The sequence below is a fragment of the Ovis canadensis genome, chromosome 1 (genome assembly GCF_042477335.2).
Source record: "Ovis canadensis isolate MfBH-ARS-UI-01 breed Bighorn chromosome 1, ARS-UI_OviCan_v2, whole genome shotgun sequence".
Lineage (NCBI taxonomy): Eukaryota > Metazoa > Chordata > Mammalia > Artiodactyla > Bovidae > Ovis > Ovis canadensis.
In genome coordinates, this window is record NC_091245.1 from 262,540,417 (window position 1) to 262,557,116 (window position 16,700).

The window sequence follows — 16,700 nt, forward strand, 5'->3', positions numbered from 1 at the left end:
AAAAAATCAGAGATCTGGGGTGGGGGGACATCCTATTCTTGTACAAAATAAGATGTATCTGAAAAATAATATGGTCCTAGTACCAATATAGACAAAAAACAATAAACAAAAAACACCAGTTCTGAACTTTAAAAAATATATTGACAAAAATTAATATAATAAGTAATAAATAGGTAATTTTCCTTTAATATTTTCAAGTCCTAGATAGGAGCGTTAGTAAGTTTCTAACAAGAGCTTCAATCAGTATACCAGTTGGAGTCAGGCCGGAAGCTAAGTCCCTCCAATGGCCAAACAGCCAATCCTTCGACACTCTTGTTCACTGCAGCCATATTCAGTTTCAGGAAGTTTATCAGCCACAACCCTAGAATCACTGTGTCACTATCACCAAGTTCTGGTCATAGTGATCATGAGCCCCTTTCAAGCCCTGACTAGCAGTTACAGAAAGTGGGAGTAGAGTCTAGATAACCTAATTGGAAAATTATGGGGGAAAATAGCTTGTTCTATAAAGTTTGGGATGCTGTAATCTAACCAGGATCTAAAATAAATATTTAATATCTTAAAGATGTACCTGTCTGACCTTTACCTTTCCCTCAAAGTATCTTAAGCTACATCCAGAAATTCTGCAACGGAAAATGTGTAAACTACCATAACTCCTGTAACAATGAAAATTCCAGTACAACAATGAAACACAAGAAGTGACAGAAAGCACTGCCTTTTACACAAAATACAAAATTTGGTGTCTTTCTTACTTAAGAAATTCTCCTCAGCTTCTGATGACAGACATTCTTTATTTTAAAAGTGCAAATTTAGTATAAATGGCAAAATATTCCCAAAGAAATAAGAGGAAAAAAGAGCTTAACAATATAGACAAAAGGACCTACACAGAGAAATGTTCTAGTGCTGGCATGAGATCTTCATGTAAAAGCACTTTAATGCATTTTAATTACAGAAAGTTAACTAGCTCTAGCTTCTCAGAGCAGTGACCACTTGCTTACCCAACAGCCATCACCTCCCCACTTCAACATTACCTCACTTTTCCAGATTCTTTCATAACCAAGAGACCATATGATCTAATTCTGGCCAGTGAAACAGAAGAAATCTCCTGAGGCAAGGGAACATTCCTGGAAAAATTGTCCTCCCTAATAAAATAGTCACAGGAAGAAAGAATTCTTCCCTCCGAGCATTTCTAGGGTATGATGGCAAAAACTGCAAAAAACCATCCAGCAACGTGAAAACTAAGAGTCCAAGGTAAAAAGACCAAAATGGCAAGGCTGCCAAAGAAGAAAGGCAAAGACTGACTCTAGTGACGCCAGGAGACCCCTGCATCAATCCTATTTATAGACATGTAAGAAACCACTGTAGATCTTTATTGTTACTTAAGCCACTGCTTCTCAGCAAATGTATTCGGTAAGTCTATTATGCCACATGCAATCTCACCAATCCTAACAGCATGTTTACCAACCTGAGTTATCTGTAACAAAGTAACCCGCCAACCATCTCAATCAAGCCAGGCTTGCCTAGAAAATGCTATTAATGCTGACTGCTATGTTAAACAGAAATACAGCCTTAGCTAGCATTTCTATATGCAATTCTATTAATACCATTTTCATCCTCCCTTAGCAACACAATGACCTCTCTTTCTAGACCATTTCAGCTTTTCCAAATTACAAACTATTCAGGAGAAAAAAAAAAAATCTAACATTTCTGATACTGTCTGCTTGTTTGGGATCGAACCCTGTCCCTGACAGTGAAAGTCCTAACCACTGGACTGCCAGGGAATTCCCATAAGCTTTCTGATTTTCTTGATAAGAGAGTTCTCTTGCTGTTTCTAGACCTATCACCAGATCATCTGACAAGAGTAAATACAGAAAGCAAAATTCTCAGGGACTTTATCCATGAATCAGCTGACTTCTGAAGCATCTTGAGATTTGTGTGCATCAGTCTTGTCTGACTCTGTGCAACCCCATGAACTGTAGCCTGCCAAGCTCGTCTGTCCATGGGATTCTCCAGGCAAGAATACTGGAGAGAGTAGCCATGCCCTCCTCCAGATCTTCCCAACCCAGGGATTGAACTAGCGTCCCTTAAGCCTCCTGCATTAGCAGGTATGTTCTTTAACACTAGTGCCAGCATCATCTGGGAAGCCCCATCTTGAGATTTCTGCTATATCAAATCAAAATAACAGAATTTTCTAAACTGAGTATGACCAAAACATGGTCTTAAAAGTCTGAATCCTATATGGAACTTAATGAAGAGATAAATATTCCCCCCCAAAAAACCTTCATTTTTAAAAAATGTTTAACAAGATGTAGCACTGGGTTGTCCAAAAAGTTCACTCGTTTTCCCAGTTACGATGGCTCTAGTAGCACTTAGTTGTCTTAACTTCATTCGAAGTAATTAAGATTGTCTTGTGACAGTTGTCATATCAGCATGCATTAAAAAAAGAAAAACATTGAAATTGGTGAATTTTTGTGTAGCCATTTTAAAATTGAAGAGGGGAAAAAAAGCAACATTTTCAGCATATTATGCTTTATTATTTCAAGAAAAGTAAAAACCCAACACAAAAAACTTGTGCGGTGTATGGAGAAGGTGCTGTGACTGATCCCAAACGTTGTCAAAAGTGGTTTGTGAAGTTTTGTGCTGGAGGTTTCTCACTGGATGATGCTCCATGGTCAGGCAGACCAGCTGAAGTTGATAGCGATCAAAGTGAGATATTGAGAATAATTATACCATGAGGGAGTCAGCCAACATCCTCAAAATATCCAAATCAAGACTTCCCCCATAGCACAGTGGATAAGAATCTGCCTGCCAATGCAGGGAATATGGCTTTGATCTCTGGTCCAGGAAGTGAGCCCATGAGCCACAACTTCTGAGCTTGTGCTCTAGAGCCTCAACTATTGAGCCTGGGTGCCACAACTACTGAAGCCCAAGCACCTAGATCCTGTGTTCTGCAACAAGAAAAGCTGCAGAAACAAAAAGCCCGCATACCACAGTGAAGAACAGTCTCCATTCACCACAACTAGAGAAAGTCCTCGAGCAGCAATGAAGACCCAGTACAACCAAAATTAAATAAAAATTTAAAATATCCAAATCAAGTGTTGAAAATCATTTGCACCCAGTTGGTCATGCTCATTGCTTTGATATTGGGGTGCCACATAAGCTAAGCAAAGAAAACCTTCTTGACTGCATTTCTGCATGTGAATCCCTACTTAAACATAAAAAAAACAGTTGTTTTTTTTAAAGCAAATTGTGAGAAGCGATGAAAAGTGGATATTTTGCAATCACGTGAAATGGAAGAGATTACAGGGCAAGCAAAATGAACCACCACCAACCACATCAAAGGCTGGTCTTCACCCAAAGAAGGTGATGCTGTGTACATGGTGAGACTGGAAGGGAGTCCTCTATTATGAGCTCCTTCCAGAAAATCTAATGATTAGTTCTGATTAGACCAACTGAAAGCAGTATTCAATGAAAAACAACTGGAATTAGACAACAAAAAAATGCATAATCTTCCATCACGATAACACAAGACCCATGCTTCTTTGATGACCAGACAAAAACTGTTATAGCTTGGCTGGGAAGCTCCGATTCATCTGCTATATTCAGACACTGCACCTTTGGATGGTCTTTTCAAAATTTTCTTAATGAAAAAAAATTCAATTGCCTGGAAGACTATAAAAAGCCCCTGGAATAGTTCTCTGCTCAAAAAGATTAAAAAAAAAAAATTTGAGGAAGATGGAATTATGAAGTTGCCTGAAAAAAGATAGAAGGTAGTGGAACAAAATGGTGACAATGCTCAATAAAGTTCTCAGTGAAAATGAAAACTGTGCCTTATTTTTACTTGAAAACCAAAGGAAATTTTTGGCCAAACCAATAAAACAGAAGAGACCAGCACACTTTTTTTTTTGGCCACACAGCTTGTGGAATCTTAGTTCCCCAACCAGAGATCCAACCTGTAACCCTCACAGTGGAAGCGCAGAGTCCTAATCACTGGACAACCAGGGAATTCCCAATACAGGTGCACTTTTAAACATATGAATTTTACAAAACTACAGCCTACAGAAGATATGAAATAATAAAAGTTCTTGGTCAAATAATTTCAGTCACATATACATACTAAAGACCAGATTTCAACATTAAGGCAAAACATCTCCTAGTCAGTCTGAGCTCATTATTTCACCCAAAAGTCTGTACCTATTTCAAATGATCAAAAGAAATAAAACCTATTCATATTAGCTACATCTTTAAAACAAATTTATAAAATACAATACAAACATAAATCAAGAGTTTACAGAGTCATATGAAAGAAATGTAGTTGATGGAAATTCAAAGGTTCAGCTGCTAAGCCCAGAAATGTCTGAAATACTAGGTAAATGCAATTAAACACTCAAAACGGAAATATTAATTCCCAAATAAAAAGCCAGAAAGGACCCATGGCTTCACAGCTATTGGTTAAGTTACAGTTCAGAGCCAATTCCCTAGTATGTAATGATCACCTTCATTAAAACAGTACAGACTGTCACAGGAACAGAAAGAGATTGTGGAGGAAAGTCAGAAAGAACTTAGAAAATACTGACGACTGCATTCTCTACAGAGAAAGATGACTCAAATGGTACTCGTTAACTGACTGACAAACTGGAAAAGGCTAGACTCAAATACATCATACTAACCAAATGCTAAAATACACTCTACAGAAAGACATTACAAAAGAAATTATAAATGGCATAGGAAAAGATATAAATGGATATATAATACTGCCTTTATATAATTTTATTGTACAGAAAGGCTTTAAGGACAACCATAAAGGCAAAATAAAGATTAAGAGATACAAAATATTAAAAATCTTGAACCACCAAAAAGAAAGAAAAACCCCCAAAGAAAACTAAAAAGCAACCTGCAAACTAGAAAAAGGAATTCAGAACAAGTGACAGACTAAAGAATAACCTATCTATATACATACATATATATGGAGAACACTTACAAAACAGTAAGACAGTAGTAGAAAAGCAGATAAAAGATATAAAAAGGCAATTCAAAAAAGATGATTACCAACAGCCAATAAACTCACTTCTTTTTAAAAAATCCTAGACATTTAACTATGGGGTCAGAGGTTAGGCAGGTTAAGGCTGACGGTGACCACACTTTCTTCTGATCTTCACATAGCTGGCTCCTTTTCATCCTTCAGGTCAAATGTTATCCCATCGAAAAAAGCTTTCCCTCACCATTCCTTAAATATCAGCTATCTCCTTTCACCCTCCCTTCCCGATCCCCATCACTGGTCTGAATTTGTATTACAGTAACTGGTCTGCTGCTCCTGGTCAGTTACACCCCAAGGGGTCAGCTCCATAAATGTAGGAGCCTTGTCCATCTCCTCCAGACTGGTATCCCCCGAACTCTGAATATGGCAGATACTTATTTATTGCATAAATGCACCATGCATTACTGAATGAATAGTCAACATAAAAAGTACGGCATACAGCTTAGATAAACATAACCTCATCCAAGTTACTTGTCTCTTCCAAGTTCATTTTAAACAGGAAATCATGATACATGTAAGGTAATAGGGTTGCTGAGAAAACTAAGAGAGAAAATACAAAGGTTAAAGCTCTTCTGTGCAGTACTTGGCAAAAAATGCCTCAAACCTTAACCATGAGTACTATTTTATCCATCAAATTAACAGAGATGAAAAAGGTTATGTGGGTATGAAATCAGTGTATTACTGCATACAACAGTCAAAAGTTAAAACAGGAAGAAACCTAAGGAGAACAAATCAAACATTATAAAATGTAAACCATTTTGTGAAGTGAAAGTCACTCAGTCATATCTGACTCTTTGTGATCCCATGGACTATACAGTCCATGGAATTCTCCAGGCCAGAATACTGGAGTGGGTTGCCGTTCCCTTCTCCAGGGGATCTTCCCAACCCAGGGATCAAACCCAGGTCTCCCACATTGCAGGCGGACTCTTTATCAGCTGAGCCACCAGGGCAGTCAGTAAACCATTTTCCTCAATGATTAAATTTCTAGAAATTTATTACAAGGGACAATTATGTACATAGATTAATAAATACAAAGATCTCATTTTGATATTCACAGAATCACTAATAGAAAAATTTGGAAACTAAACATCCAAGAAGCAAATAGGTAAAATTTTCCAAAGAAATGGCAAGGAATTAATTTTTTTACCCCAGTTTTGTTAGATTATATGCATAAAGAAAAATAAACACTTCTCATTTTAGTGATTTTTTTCATTTTCTCTTTGCTTTTGCATTTTCTAAATATTCTACAATGAACGTAAGCAAGCTTTAACATTAACCCAATTTTTAGTCATAGTTCACACACAAAAGCTAATGAACTAATTACATACCAGTTTGTAATACCTATAGAAAGGTCACTACCAATATCTTCAAATATTTACATAAAAATAAGGGCAAATTTTAAGGCTTTAAATTGAGGCTCTACCACAAGGTCTTTCTCAGGCAAAGGTCTCTCCATCTAGAACCTGGCCTCAAGTGAACCAATGATAATTTAACTAACAGATACCAGAAAAAAGGGGGTCAGGGACTCTCCAGATCCACAGGAAATACGATTAACAGTTCTAACTCTACATCTAACTAGTTATGGGAAAGCCGGACAAAGTACTCACTAGGACTTCAGATTCCACATTAACAAAAATAACAAGAGGTAATAATATTTATAATGTACATGTCTAAGAATTTAAAGGTTTTGACTAATTCATTACATTAATAACAGCTAATACTTACATAGCGATTATTATCTGACACTGTTGTAAAAACTCTGTATACACTAGCTTACTACACCTCCCAACTAATTCTCACCTTAAAAATGAGAACAAGCTGGGACTTTCCTGGTGGTCCAGAGGCTAAGAATCCGTCTACCAATGCAGGGGACAGGGGTTTGATCCCTGGTCTGGGAATATTCCACATGCTTCCAAACAATGAAGCCTGTGTGCGACACGTACTGAGCCTGCATGCCTAGAACTCATGTCCTGCAACAAGAGAAGCCACCTCAATGAGAAGCCCAAGCACCACACTAAAGCCCTTATTCAGCAATGAAGACCCAGTGCAACCAAAAGCAATTTTTTTAAGTGAGAACAAGTTGGATTATCTTTAAAATAACTTTTATCAATATCTCCCCTTCACAGAGCTAAGGAAACAAATCTAAGTTAACTAAACCCCAGAAACTGATAAGCCCTTCTGTGAACAGAAAACAAGACTTCAGCTGTTTTCATCCCTAGCAGACAGGCAGGAAGAACTGACACAGACAAGAAAAAGAAAAAATCTGCCAAACCTTTAAACAGCTGCCTGCAGACTCGCACAAGTGATGAGAATGCTAAGGAGCTTCCTCAGAGTAAGTGGCACCCACTCCCATTCCCTTCCATAAGCCTTCACCAACTACATAGGACCAAAAACTGGATGCAGAGCAGGTGGGAGAGACACCTCCTAAGGGTAGGGATAGTTCAAGGTAGAAAGCCAATGGCTGAACTAGAGAGCAAAGAGAACTCTTCATCAAACAACAAGTAGGCAGCTGGACTATAAAACAGTACATGATCTTATGAAGTATGGAAAGCTGGCAACTGGGCCATAAAGTATGACCTCCCAAGAATCTCACTAGGGCCCAAATTTCAAAATCGGCTGAAAAAGAAAGTCTTAATCCCACCCTCAAAACACGTAAGCCAGTTATTAAATGAATGCAATTAAAGTCACACAAAAGTCAGAGATGATCAAGTTAGACTGACCCAACCCCACACTAATAGTCTGGGGCGAGGGGATGGGGGGGGTGCGGGGGGGGGGAGGGGTGAGAGGCACTTTTTTTTTTTTTTTTAACCACATCTGAAAGCATGTGGGATCTTAGTTCCCCAGCCAGGGATCAAACTCTTGCCCTATGCAATGGAAACACAGACTCTTAACCACTGGACCACCAGGAAAGTCCAAGTACCTTATTTATGGACACTGACTAAACTACTCTTTTAATGTAAAAAGGCCCAATATACTTCAAAAGGTGATGAAAAACACAACAAAACATGAGACCCAGGGTCAAGAGAAGGAGTGGCCAACAGCAGCAGACCTGGAGCTGGCCAAGATGTTGGAAAATGTTCAGCCATTATCTCCTCAAAATACTTACTCTGCCCCATGCTTCCATCCTTTCTACATGGGACTTTTAAGCTATTCATTGAACTACTTGATATCCTACAGGTTTAAGAAGCTCAGAGAACCTTAAAGTGACAAAAAAAAAAAAAAATCCACCTAGGCACATGTGGTAGGCAGTTTCTGACATGGACTCCAATATCTCCACCTTCTGGTACTCACAGACTTGTGAGTCCCCTCCCCATGAGTAGCTTATTTCTAACCAACAGAGTACTAACACTGGGTAACATATCCATTCAGTTGAGTTCAGTCGCTCAGTCGTGTCCGATTACTAGCTTCCAAAAGAGTGTGACTTCTGTCTTGCCTGCAGGCTACCACCTTGTCGGCTTTCATCTTCCGACAATGTAAATTGCTAGGTTGGAGAGATTAAGTTAGTATGGAGCTGAGGGCAGCCAAGAGCCAACCAGGAATCGAGTCAAGGCTCTCAGCCCAACAGTCCACTCCAGGAACTGAACCCAGCCAAAAACCATGTGAATGTGGAAGCAGCTCCTTCCACAGTCAAGCTTTCAGTGGAAACACCAGCTCTGGCCAACACTTTGAGTGCAACCTTGAGAGATGGAGACAGAGGATTCAGCTCAGTTGTGCCTGGACTTCTGACAAACTTTGAGACAGTAAATCTGTGGGAATTCCCTGGTGGCTGTGCTTCCCTCATAGCTCAGTCGGTAAAGAATCTGCCTGCCAATGCAAAAGACCTGGGTTCAAGTCCTGGGTTGGGAAGATCCCCTGGAGAAGGAAATGGCAACCCACTCCAGTACTCTCACCTGGAAAATCCCATGGACAGAGGAGCCTGGTAGGCTACAGTCCATGAGGTTGCAAAGAGTCAGACATGACTGAGCGACTTCACTCATTCACCCACTGAGCCTGAGCTCTGGAGCCCAGAAGATGCAACTTCTAAGGCCACAGGTGCTAGAGCGGGTGCTCCATAAGAAGAGAAGCCCCTGCAATGAGAAGCCCTCTCACTGCACCTAGATCCAGTGGTTAAGACTCAGTGCTTCCAATGGAGGGGGCATGGGTTCCTTCCCTGGTCGGGCAAATAAGATTCCACATTCTGTGTGGCATGACCAAATAGAAATAAATAAATAGATAAATAAATTATTAAATTTGTGCTGCTTTAATTCACTAAGTTTCAGACAATTTGTTATACAGTGATAATGACTACGGTATATCACATAAACCTTCTGAAAATTAAAAACAAAATGAAAATCTTGAAAAGCAACCATAGGGAAAAACATTATACTGGGACTTCCCTGGTGGTCCAGTGGTTAAGAATTCACCTTACAATGCAGGGGACATCGGCTCAAATGCCTCAAAGCAACTAAGCCCAGGTGTCACAACTAAGACTCAACACAGCCAAATTAATTAAAAACACACACATCTTAAAAGAAGAAACAGTAAAACTGCTGGCTTTTCAATACTAATGTGCTGAAAGAAAAAAAAACAAACAGAACTAAGCAACCAGAATTTCACAGCTTAAAAAAAAAATGCATTTAATAAAATCAAAACAAGTTTTCAAACCAAAAAGGAAAACTAAAATCATTGTCAACAAACTTTCATTAAAAGAAATATTAAAATAAGTTGCGGAGACCAAAGAAAAAAGTAGCACAGCCAAGGCTAAGTGGCTCAGACAGCAGCATCACTACCATAATTCGGCACCAAGCTAGAGAGACTGCCATTCTCCATTCTACTTTGTGGTCATTCATAAGGGTAAAAACCAAGTATCATAAGCCCACGTATTAGTGCTCACAGACTGTATTTTGTTATTTCACAAAACACTACAAATATAAATTAGGTGAAGGGGAAGTCTACACATTATGACTTAAATGTCCCATCAGTGTTATCACTCATAAATACTACTGATTACTACTGTGTGCCCAGCACAGCAAAATCATTTTTTTCAGTATTTTTACAACACTTTTTATTGTTATACAGATCAAAGAACTGAGGTAGAGATTAAATAATTCACCTAAGATTACATGTATCAAAGCTATGGTTTTTCCAGTAGTCATGTATGGATATGAGAGTTGGACCATAAAGAAAGCTGAGCACTGAAGAATTAATGCTTTCAAACTGTGGTGCTGAAGAAGACTCTTGAGAGTCCTTGGACTGCAAGGAGATCAAGCCAGTCAATCCTAAAGGAAATCAACACTGAACATTCATTGGAAGGACTTGGTGCTGAAGCTCCAATACCTTGGCCACCTAATGCAAAGAGCCTACTCATTGGAAAAGATCATGATGCTGGCAAAGATTGAGGGCAGGAAAAAAGCGGACAACAGAGGGTGAAATGGTTGGATAGCATCAAGGTTGGATAGCATCACTCACTCAGTGGACAAGAACTTGAGCAAACTCCAGGTGACACTGGAGAACAGGGAAGCCTGGCATGTTGCAGTTCATGGGGTCGCAAAGAGTCAGACACAGCTTAGCAAATGAACAAGAAAATGTAGTAAGCAACCAGAAAGGCAGGATTACAGCCCAAATTTCTAACTTAACACTGCCCTATTGCTAGACTGCAGCTTATCACACTGTTATGATCACTAAGTGTTCCCAAGTGGTATCAATGAAATGCCTACAGAAGGACAGATCTCTACAGTCAAGTGCAAAGAAAATGCAGAATCCATATGGAGAGGGGAAAAAAAGGCTGCACTCAGGATAAAGGGTCTTTAGAATCCACAATGAGCAAAAAAAAATGGTAATGTGACTACTTGCAATACAGATTTGGAATACACAGTTATATCATTTTAGTTATTCATTTTTTGGCTGTTTGACACAGCATACAGGATCTCAGTTCCCTGACCAGGGATGGAACCCGTGACCCCTGCAGTGGAAGCACAGTCTTAACCACTGCCAGGGAAGTCCTGGGAGTTTTGTTTCAAATGAGTAAATAGCCTTGCTATAAAAAAAAGAAAAAAGTTTCAACTTTAGACTCCAATAGAGTCTATCTGGCGGTGCACCTGAATTTCACATCTTGGGTTAGAATCTTCTAACATGACCTGAGTCCTCAATCCAGTAAGAAGTTCAAGATGGTTATACCACTCTCGCCTTGATTTGAAGAGTGAATTCGTAAACTGAGGAATGTTGACAAATAAGTAGAAGTGAAGAAAAGAAGCAGAGATATATTTGTACAAATCACAGTTATTCTGATATACTAACAAATGTTGTACTTACTGAACTATTTTTAATGTTTTAAAGAATAAAAAATAATCTACTACGATAACTTTAAAATATATTTAAAACACTTAAATTATTAGAAAGATTATGCTTAGATCTAAATGTGCCATATAGAGCCTTCTACAGATCAAAACCATCATTGTAAATAGAGAGTGGAAACCCCTAAGGAAATTTAATTAAGTGGTGTTAATATCTTTTAAGTGGTGTGAAATATTTTAAGATTAAATTTTCATGACAAATCAAACACTAATCAAAATGTAAAAATAAATATACTGGTTTCTACATATTACTAGATTTATAAGATATGTAAATGAACTTAAAGGTTTAAGAAAAATGACTACTTACAATTCTAATAAACCAAACACTGATTTCAATACAAATAACTCTGAAGTGTTCTCCTTACACAAAAGGTCTACTCAAACATGACCAAACAAATAAAAAAAAGTTAATGGCAATAAACCCCCTAATGATAGTCTACAATTTAATAATCTTGATTTTTTTTCCCCCCCTGCTTAAGGAAGAGACTGGCCTACAAAAATTGATCTATCATGTCACTCAATTACAAAGTATACCAAATCTCTCTCCCCTTTTCAAATACAGCCCTCCTTTACAAACCTTTCTCATGCCCAATTCTATGCTTCTATTTCATTCTTCCCCTTTCTTTACCACCTATAACTCATAAAAATTACATGAAAATTCACAGGCTCAACTGCTAATGCAGAGTTGGTATTGAGAGATAACTAGTTCCAATTTTCCTAAGAAAATACCAAAAATAGTCTTGCTTCCAAAGCACAAGCTGGACTAGCAGCACAGTCACAAGTCTAAGATAAACTGCAGCTGTGCAGACAGTGATACTGGAATCACTTGAAGGGCTTTAAAATAATATTGATGTTCAGTCAGTCCCACCACAAAGATTCTGATTTAAGTGGTCTGGGGCACAGTCTGGGCAGATTTTATAAAGCTTTCTAGATGGTTGTGATCCAAGAATCAGAACTACTGAGAAAAAGGAATAAACAACTTTATAAGGAATCAGATAAAACCAAAACGTGAAATATTCTACAGAATAACTCAAGTATCTTCAGTAGATCTACAGCACAGGGGGAAAAAAAAACTATGCAAGATAGAAAGATTTAAGATCATTTCAGTGTGATGCATGAACCTTGTCTGAAGCCCAATTCAAGGCAAATATTGAAAAATATAGCAAACTGGTAATGAATTTATAATATGGACACTCGTTACACTGTTATCATTTGTGTATATCTGAATGTGTTCCTGCTAAGTCGCTTCAGTCATGTCTGACTCTTTTTGAACCATAAGGACCGTGGCCTGCCAGGCTCCTCTGTCTGGGATTCTCCAGGCAAGAATACTGGAGTGGGTTGCCATGCCCTCCTCCAGGGGATCTTCCTGACCCAGGGTTCAAACCCGCATTGGCAGGAGTGTTCTTCACCACTAGTGCCACCTGGAATACTTAAAAATATATATTTTTAAAGAGAAAAAAGAGTTTGGAGAACTAGAAGCTACTCACACACCCGTTACAAAAGAATTAATTCTCTACACAGAAAGCTCACTGTCTACCACTTAGTGCTGGGAAAGGAGGCAGGAGGAAGGTAAAGGAGACAGAGGATCCTCACCAGACAAATCATCCAGGCAATGAGAAAACATATGTCAGAGCCACATCACAGGGATACATCACAGAGCAAGATTCCAAATACTTTAAAGTGGAATTTTATTTTTATTTTTTTGGCCACACTGTGCAGCATATGAAGGATCTCAGTTGAAGCACAGAGTTTTAACCACTGGACCACCAGGAAGTCCTGAAAGCAGAATTCTAAGTTTTAAGCAGTACTAACAGGAAAAGCCAAAAAATACATCAATCTATTTTTAATGTAACTTTCCCAGTAGTTATAGCATCATGCTTATTTCAAACTGTAAACAACTTTATCCTCAGTAACATAGCTGCACGTCTTATCAATAATGCTTTGCTGGGGAGAGGCGATGGGAGAGGGTTAGATTGGAAGTTTGGGGTTAGCAGATGCAAACTGGTACATACAGAATGGATAAACAAGGTCCTACTGTACAGCACAGGGAACTATCTATATTCTGCAAGAAGCCATAATGGACAAGAATATGAAAAGGAATGTATATATGTGTGTAACCGAGTCACTCTACTGTACAGCAGTAATTAACACTGCAATTCAACAAAAAAAAATTTTTCAAAAATTATGTTTTTCTGCTGAACAGACACACTGTTTGCACCTAGTAACAGGAGCAAAACATCCTTTAAATATTCCCTTAAGGTTCAAGATGCCAAACTCAAGAAAACATTAAAAACTCTGCCATGATGAAGAATTTTACAACTCCCTTTCTTGAAAATACTTTAAGAGTTTGCTTCAAAAAACTCTAGGAAGGGAAATATTAAAACTGGCAATTAAAATAGAATCTTTTGTTACATTCACCCAGCTTTAAGTATCAACACTTAACTGTTCAGTATCTATCAAGCATAAAGACTCACAAACACGGAGAACAGACTTGTGGTTGCCAAAGAGGAGGTGGAAGTAGGGGAAGGACAGACCAGGAATTTGGGATTCACAGACGCAAACTGATTTATCTAGGATGGATAAACAACAAGGTACTTCTGTACAGCACAGGGAACTATAATTAATATCCTGTGACAAACCGTAATGGAAAAGAATATGAAAATATACATATGTGTAACAATCACTTTGCTGTACAGCAGAAATTATCACAACACTGTAAATTATGTTGTAAATTAACTATACTTCAACAAAGGTTTAAAAAAAAACTTCATATATAGATAACAAATCCTTCTATTTCTGTTCTTTTATATAATTTAAGAATGGTGATGTTATTCTATATTAACGCCTACTTCTACTTGCAGTTGTTAGAACTGCGGTAAAAGATCACTCAGCTCTTTTTCTCTCAGCTGTTTTGCACGTACAAGACGCTGAATATGCAACTAAAGAAAATCCTTTGTCCTAACACAAGTCAGAAAAAAATTTTCCTGAGAAATACTTAATTTCATTAAGGACTAAAAAGTGGCTCAAACCAAATCATATACTGTGAGAGCAACTAAAAAAGATGACAAAGTACAATGAAAAGAGAACTGTAATCCATGTTACTGGTGCTCCAGCAAGAGAAGCTGCATCGTTAGGGCCTACATTCAGTTATACACAGCAAAGAGCAATATTAAAAATTCATAAAAGTAAGTTTCCTGAGGCACTCAACAAGTGTAGCACAGTTTAGAGAGGCAAAAGTACTGGAGGAGTGGCAGAGTCTCACAGCAGCAAGATTTTTATTACTCTGCTGAGGGAAAAAGAAAGAAAAATGTTCCGAGAGAGGAACCTCTCTCCACCTTTGAGACGCTTCTATTCCTAGGAACAAGTGGTTGGAGGATCTGGGAGGGGCAAATGGAGGAAGACCAATCAGAGGTCGAGTTACAAGTCCGGATCCGAAGAAACACCGATGAGAGCAGCTCGCTGACTGGGTGGCGCGCCCCCGGCTCTCACCAGACTCACCGCACCTGGGGACCCACCCGGCCACAAACCGCGGAACAGGGTCGCCCCCACCTACCCCCGCCGCCCCCGGGGCCGTTTCCTGCCCAAACCAACCAGCCACCCCAAAACAAAACAAAACCTACGGGGGGAAGTACCGCCGTCCCCTTGGCTCCCCGGCCGCCTGCCCGCCCCCTCCGAGCGCCGCTCTGTCACTTCGTTCCTCCAGCCGGAGCCCCGAAAAGGGGGCGGGGAGGGGGGGCGGGCGCTGGGAAACATCGGGATGGAAATGTCAAAAGTCTCACCAATTCCTCGTAGCTCCTGTTGTGCTCGTTGCCCTCCCAGTCCAACCTCTTCGGCAGCAACTGCAAAGACCCGAGACGCACACGACTGACCACCGCGCAGGGCAGGAGGGGTGTGGGGGCGGGGGGCGGCGGGGCAGGGGCGGGGGCGCCGGGGAGCCGGACGAGCGGCCCCCGGGCAGGGCCGGCGGGGGACGCGGAGAAAGCAGCCAAGCACAGACCTGATACTGCTCCAGCTCCTGCACCAACACCTGCAGCCGAAGAGACAGACGCGCAGTTAGGAGGGCGGGGGCCGCACCCCGGTCCACCCGACGCCCTCCTCCCGCGACCCCGGGCCGCGGCGGGGCCGGGGCTCCCGGAGCGCGGCCACCGCCCGCGGGCCCGCACTCACCTGGGCGGCTCTCCGACATGGGCCGGCCGATAGGTACCGGGCGATGAGGAAGTACAGCTCTGCGGAGAAACGGGGAGACCAGTCAGGAGACGGGGAGACCGCGGCGGAGGAGAGGGGGCCGGGGCCCGGGCGGGGGCGCCGGGAGAGGGCGCGGGCGCTGCGCGTCTTACCCGACTCGATGAGAGGCACCGGGCGTCGGGCGGGCGAGGGCTCCGCCATGGCCGGGCGGGAGCTGGGGCGGGAGCGGGCGAGCAAAGCGTGTAGGCCGCGCCGAGGCCTGACCGGGCCGGCGTCCCTCTACCTCAGGCGCGCCTCCGCCGCCATGCCGTGCGCGCCGCCAGTGCTGACGCCTCCGCGAAGTAGTGCCCCCGCGGGAGAAAAAGTAGTTCCTCTGTGGGAGCCGCCTGCGACAAGGGACGAACGACGTTTGGGCCCCGCCCGGAAGAGTGAGCCTGCCTTCTTCTCTACCTCAGGGGATGCAGAGAGGAGGCTGTATGCGCCAGGAGTCGGGCCCCGGGGAGGTGGCGGGTGGGGGAGGGGAGCGCGCGTGGCTGGGATCCCTGCGCGCGGTGAAGCGGCGGCCGGCCATTGTGAGGCGGCGGCCGGGCTGCGCGGCTGGGCTGGCGCCGGGGGCGGAGGTCGGGCGGGGGCAGCGCCGGGGGCTAGGGTGGGGGTGGGGACAGGTTCCCGCTTTTCCAGCCAGAACTGAGACGCGGGGCCGGGGGGCCCAGGAGGCGCGGCGGAGTCTCCGGCTTCGGGCTGTCAGAAGAACATCACGGTCAACGGGGGCCAGTGCGTTTGCCCCCCACGAAAGAACGCTGGCTTTGAGGACGCGAAACCCTTAAAACTGAAAATCATGCCAGCTGCAAAGAGTAGAACGCTGGCCCGAGAAGCTTTGCCTGGAGACGGGAGGAGGAATGCGGGGAAGTCATAGGATGGGAAAGCCGGGGGCGGGGAAGGGGGGCGGCCTCGGACACTAACCCTCTGCTGTTCGGAGGGTACTGCAAACGTTACGGAGAGTCCACGTTGCTGAGTGCAGTAGGAAGAAGATAGAATCGTGAGACCCCCCCGCCGCAGTCCTGGGGAAACCCAGAAGGGTGAAAGAAAACGCACTACATGGCAGAGGATGTCGACCTGGCTAATTGGGGAAGGCAGTCCAGGCCGGC

The 16,700-nt window shown here is 41.9% G+C and overlaps 1 protein-coding gene across 2 annotated transcripts in view; it reads right to left on the bottom strand.

Annotated features, from left to right (window-relative positions):
- BRWD1 (bromodomain and WD repeat domain containing 1) overlaps positions 1 to 16,441 on the bottom strand; it is a 123,636-nt gene extending 107,195 nt beyond the window's left edge. The window contains exons 1-4 of one of the 2 annotated variants that reach the window (XM_069565506.1): positions 15,705 to 16,441; positions 15,535 to 15,593; positions 15,365 to 15,394; positions 15,147 to 15,206 (exon numbers count right to left, since the gene is read on the bottom strand). In XM_069565506.1, the coding sequence (XP_069421607.1) occupies positions 15,147 to 15,206; positions 15,365 to 15,394; positions 15,535 to 15,593; positions 15,705 to 15,753 (198 nt within the window). In that variant the 5' untranslated portion in view covers positions 15,754 to 16,441. The remainder of the gene's footprint in view (positions 1 to 15,146; positions 15,207 to 15,364; positions 15,395 to 15,534; positions 15,594 to 15,704) is intronic. The other variant, XM_069565516.1, reaches the window with a different exon arrangement.
- Between the last annotated feature and the right edge of the window lie 259 nt (positions 16,442 to 16,700).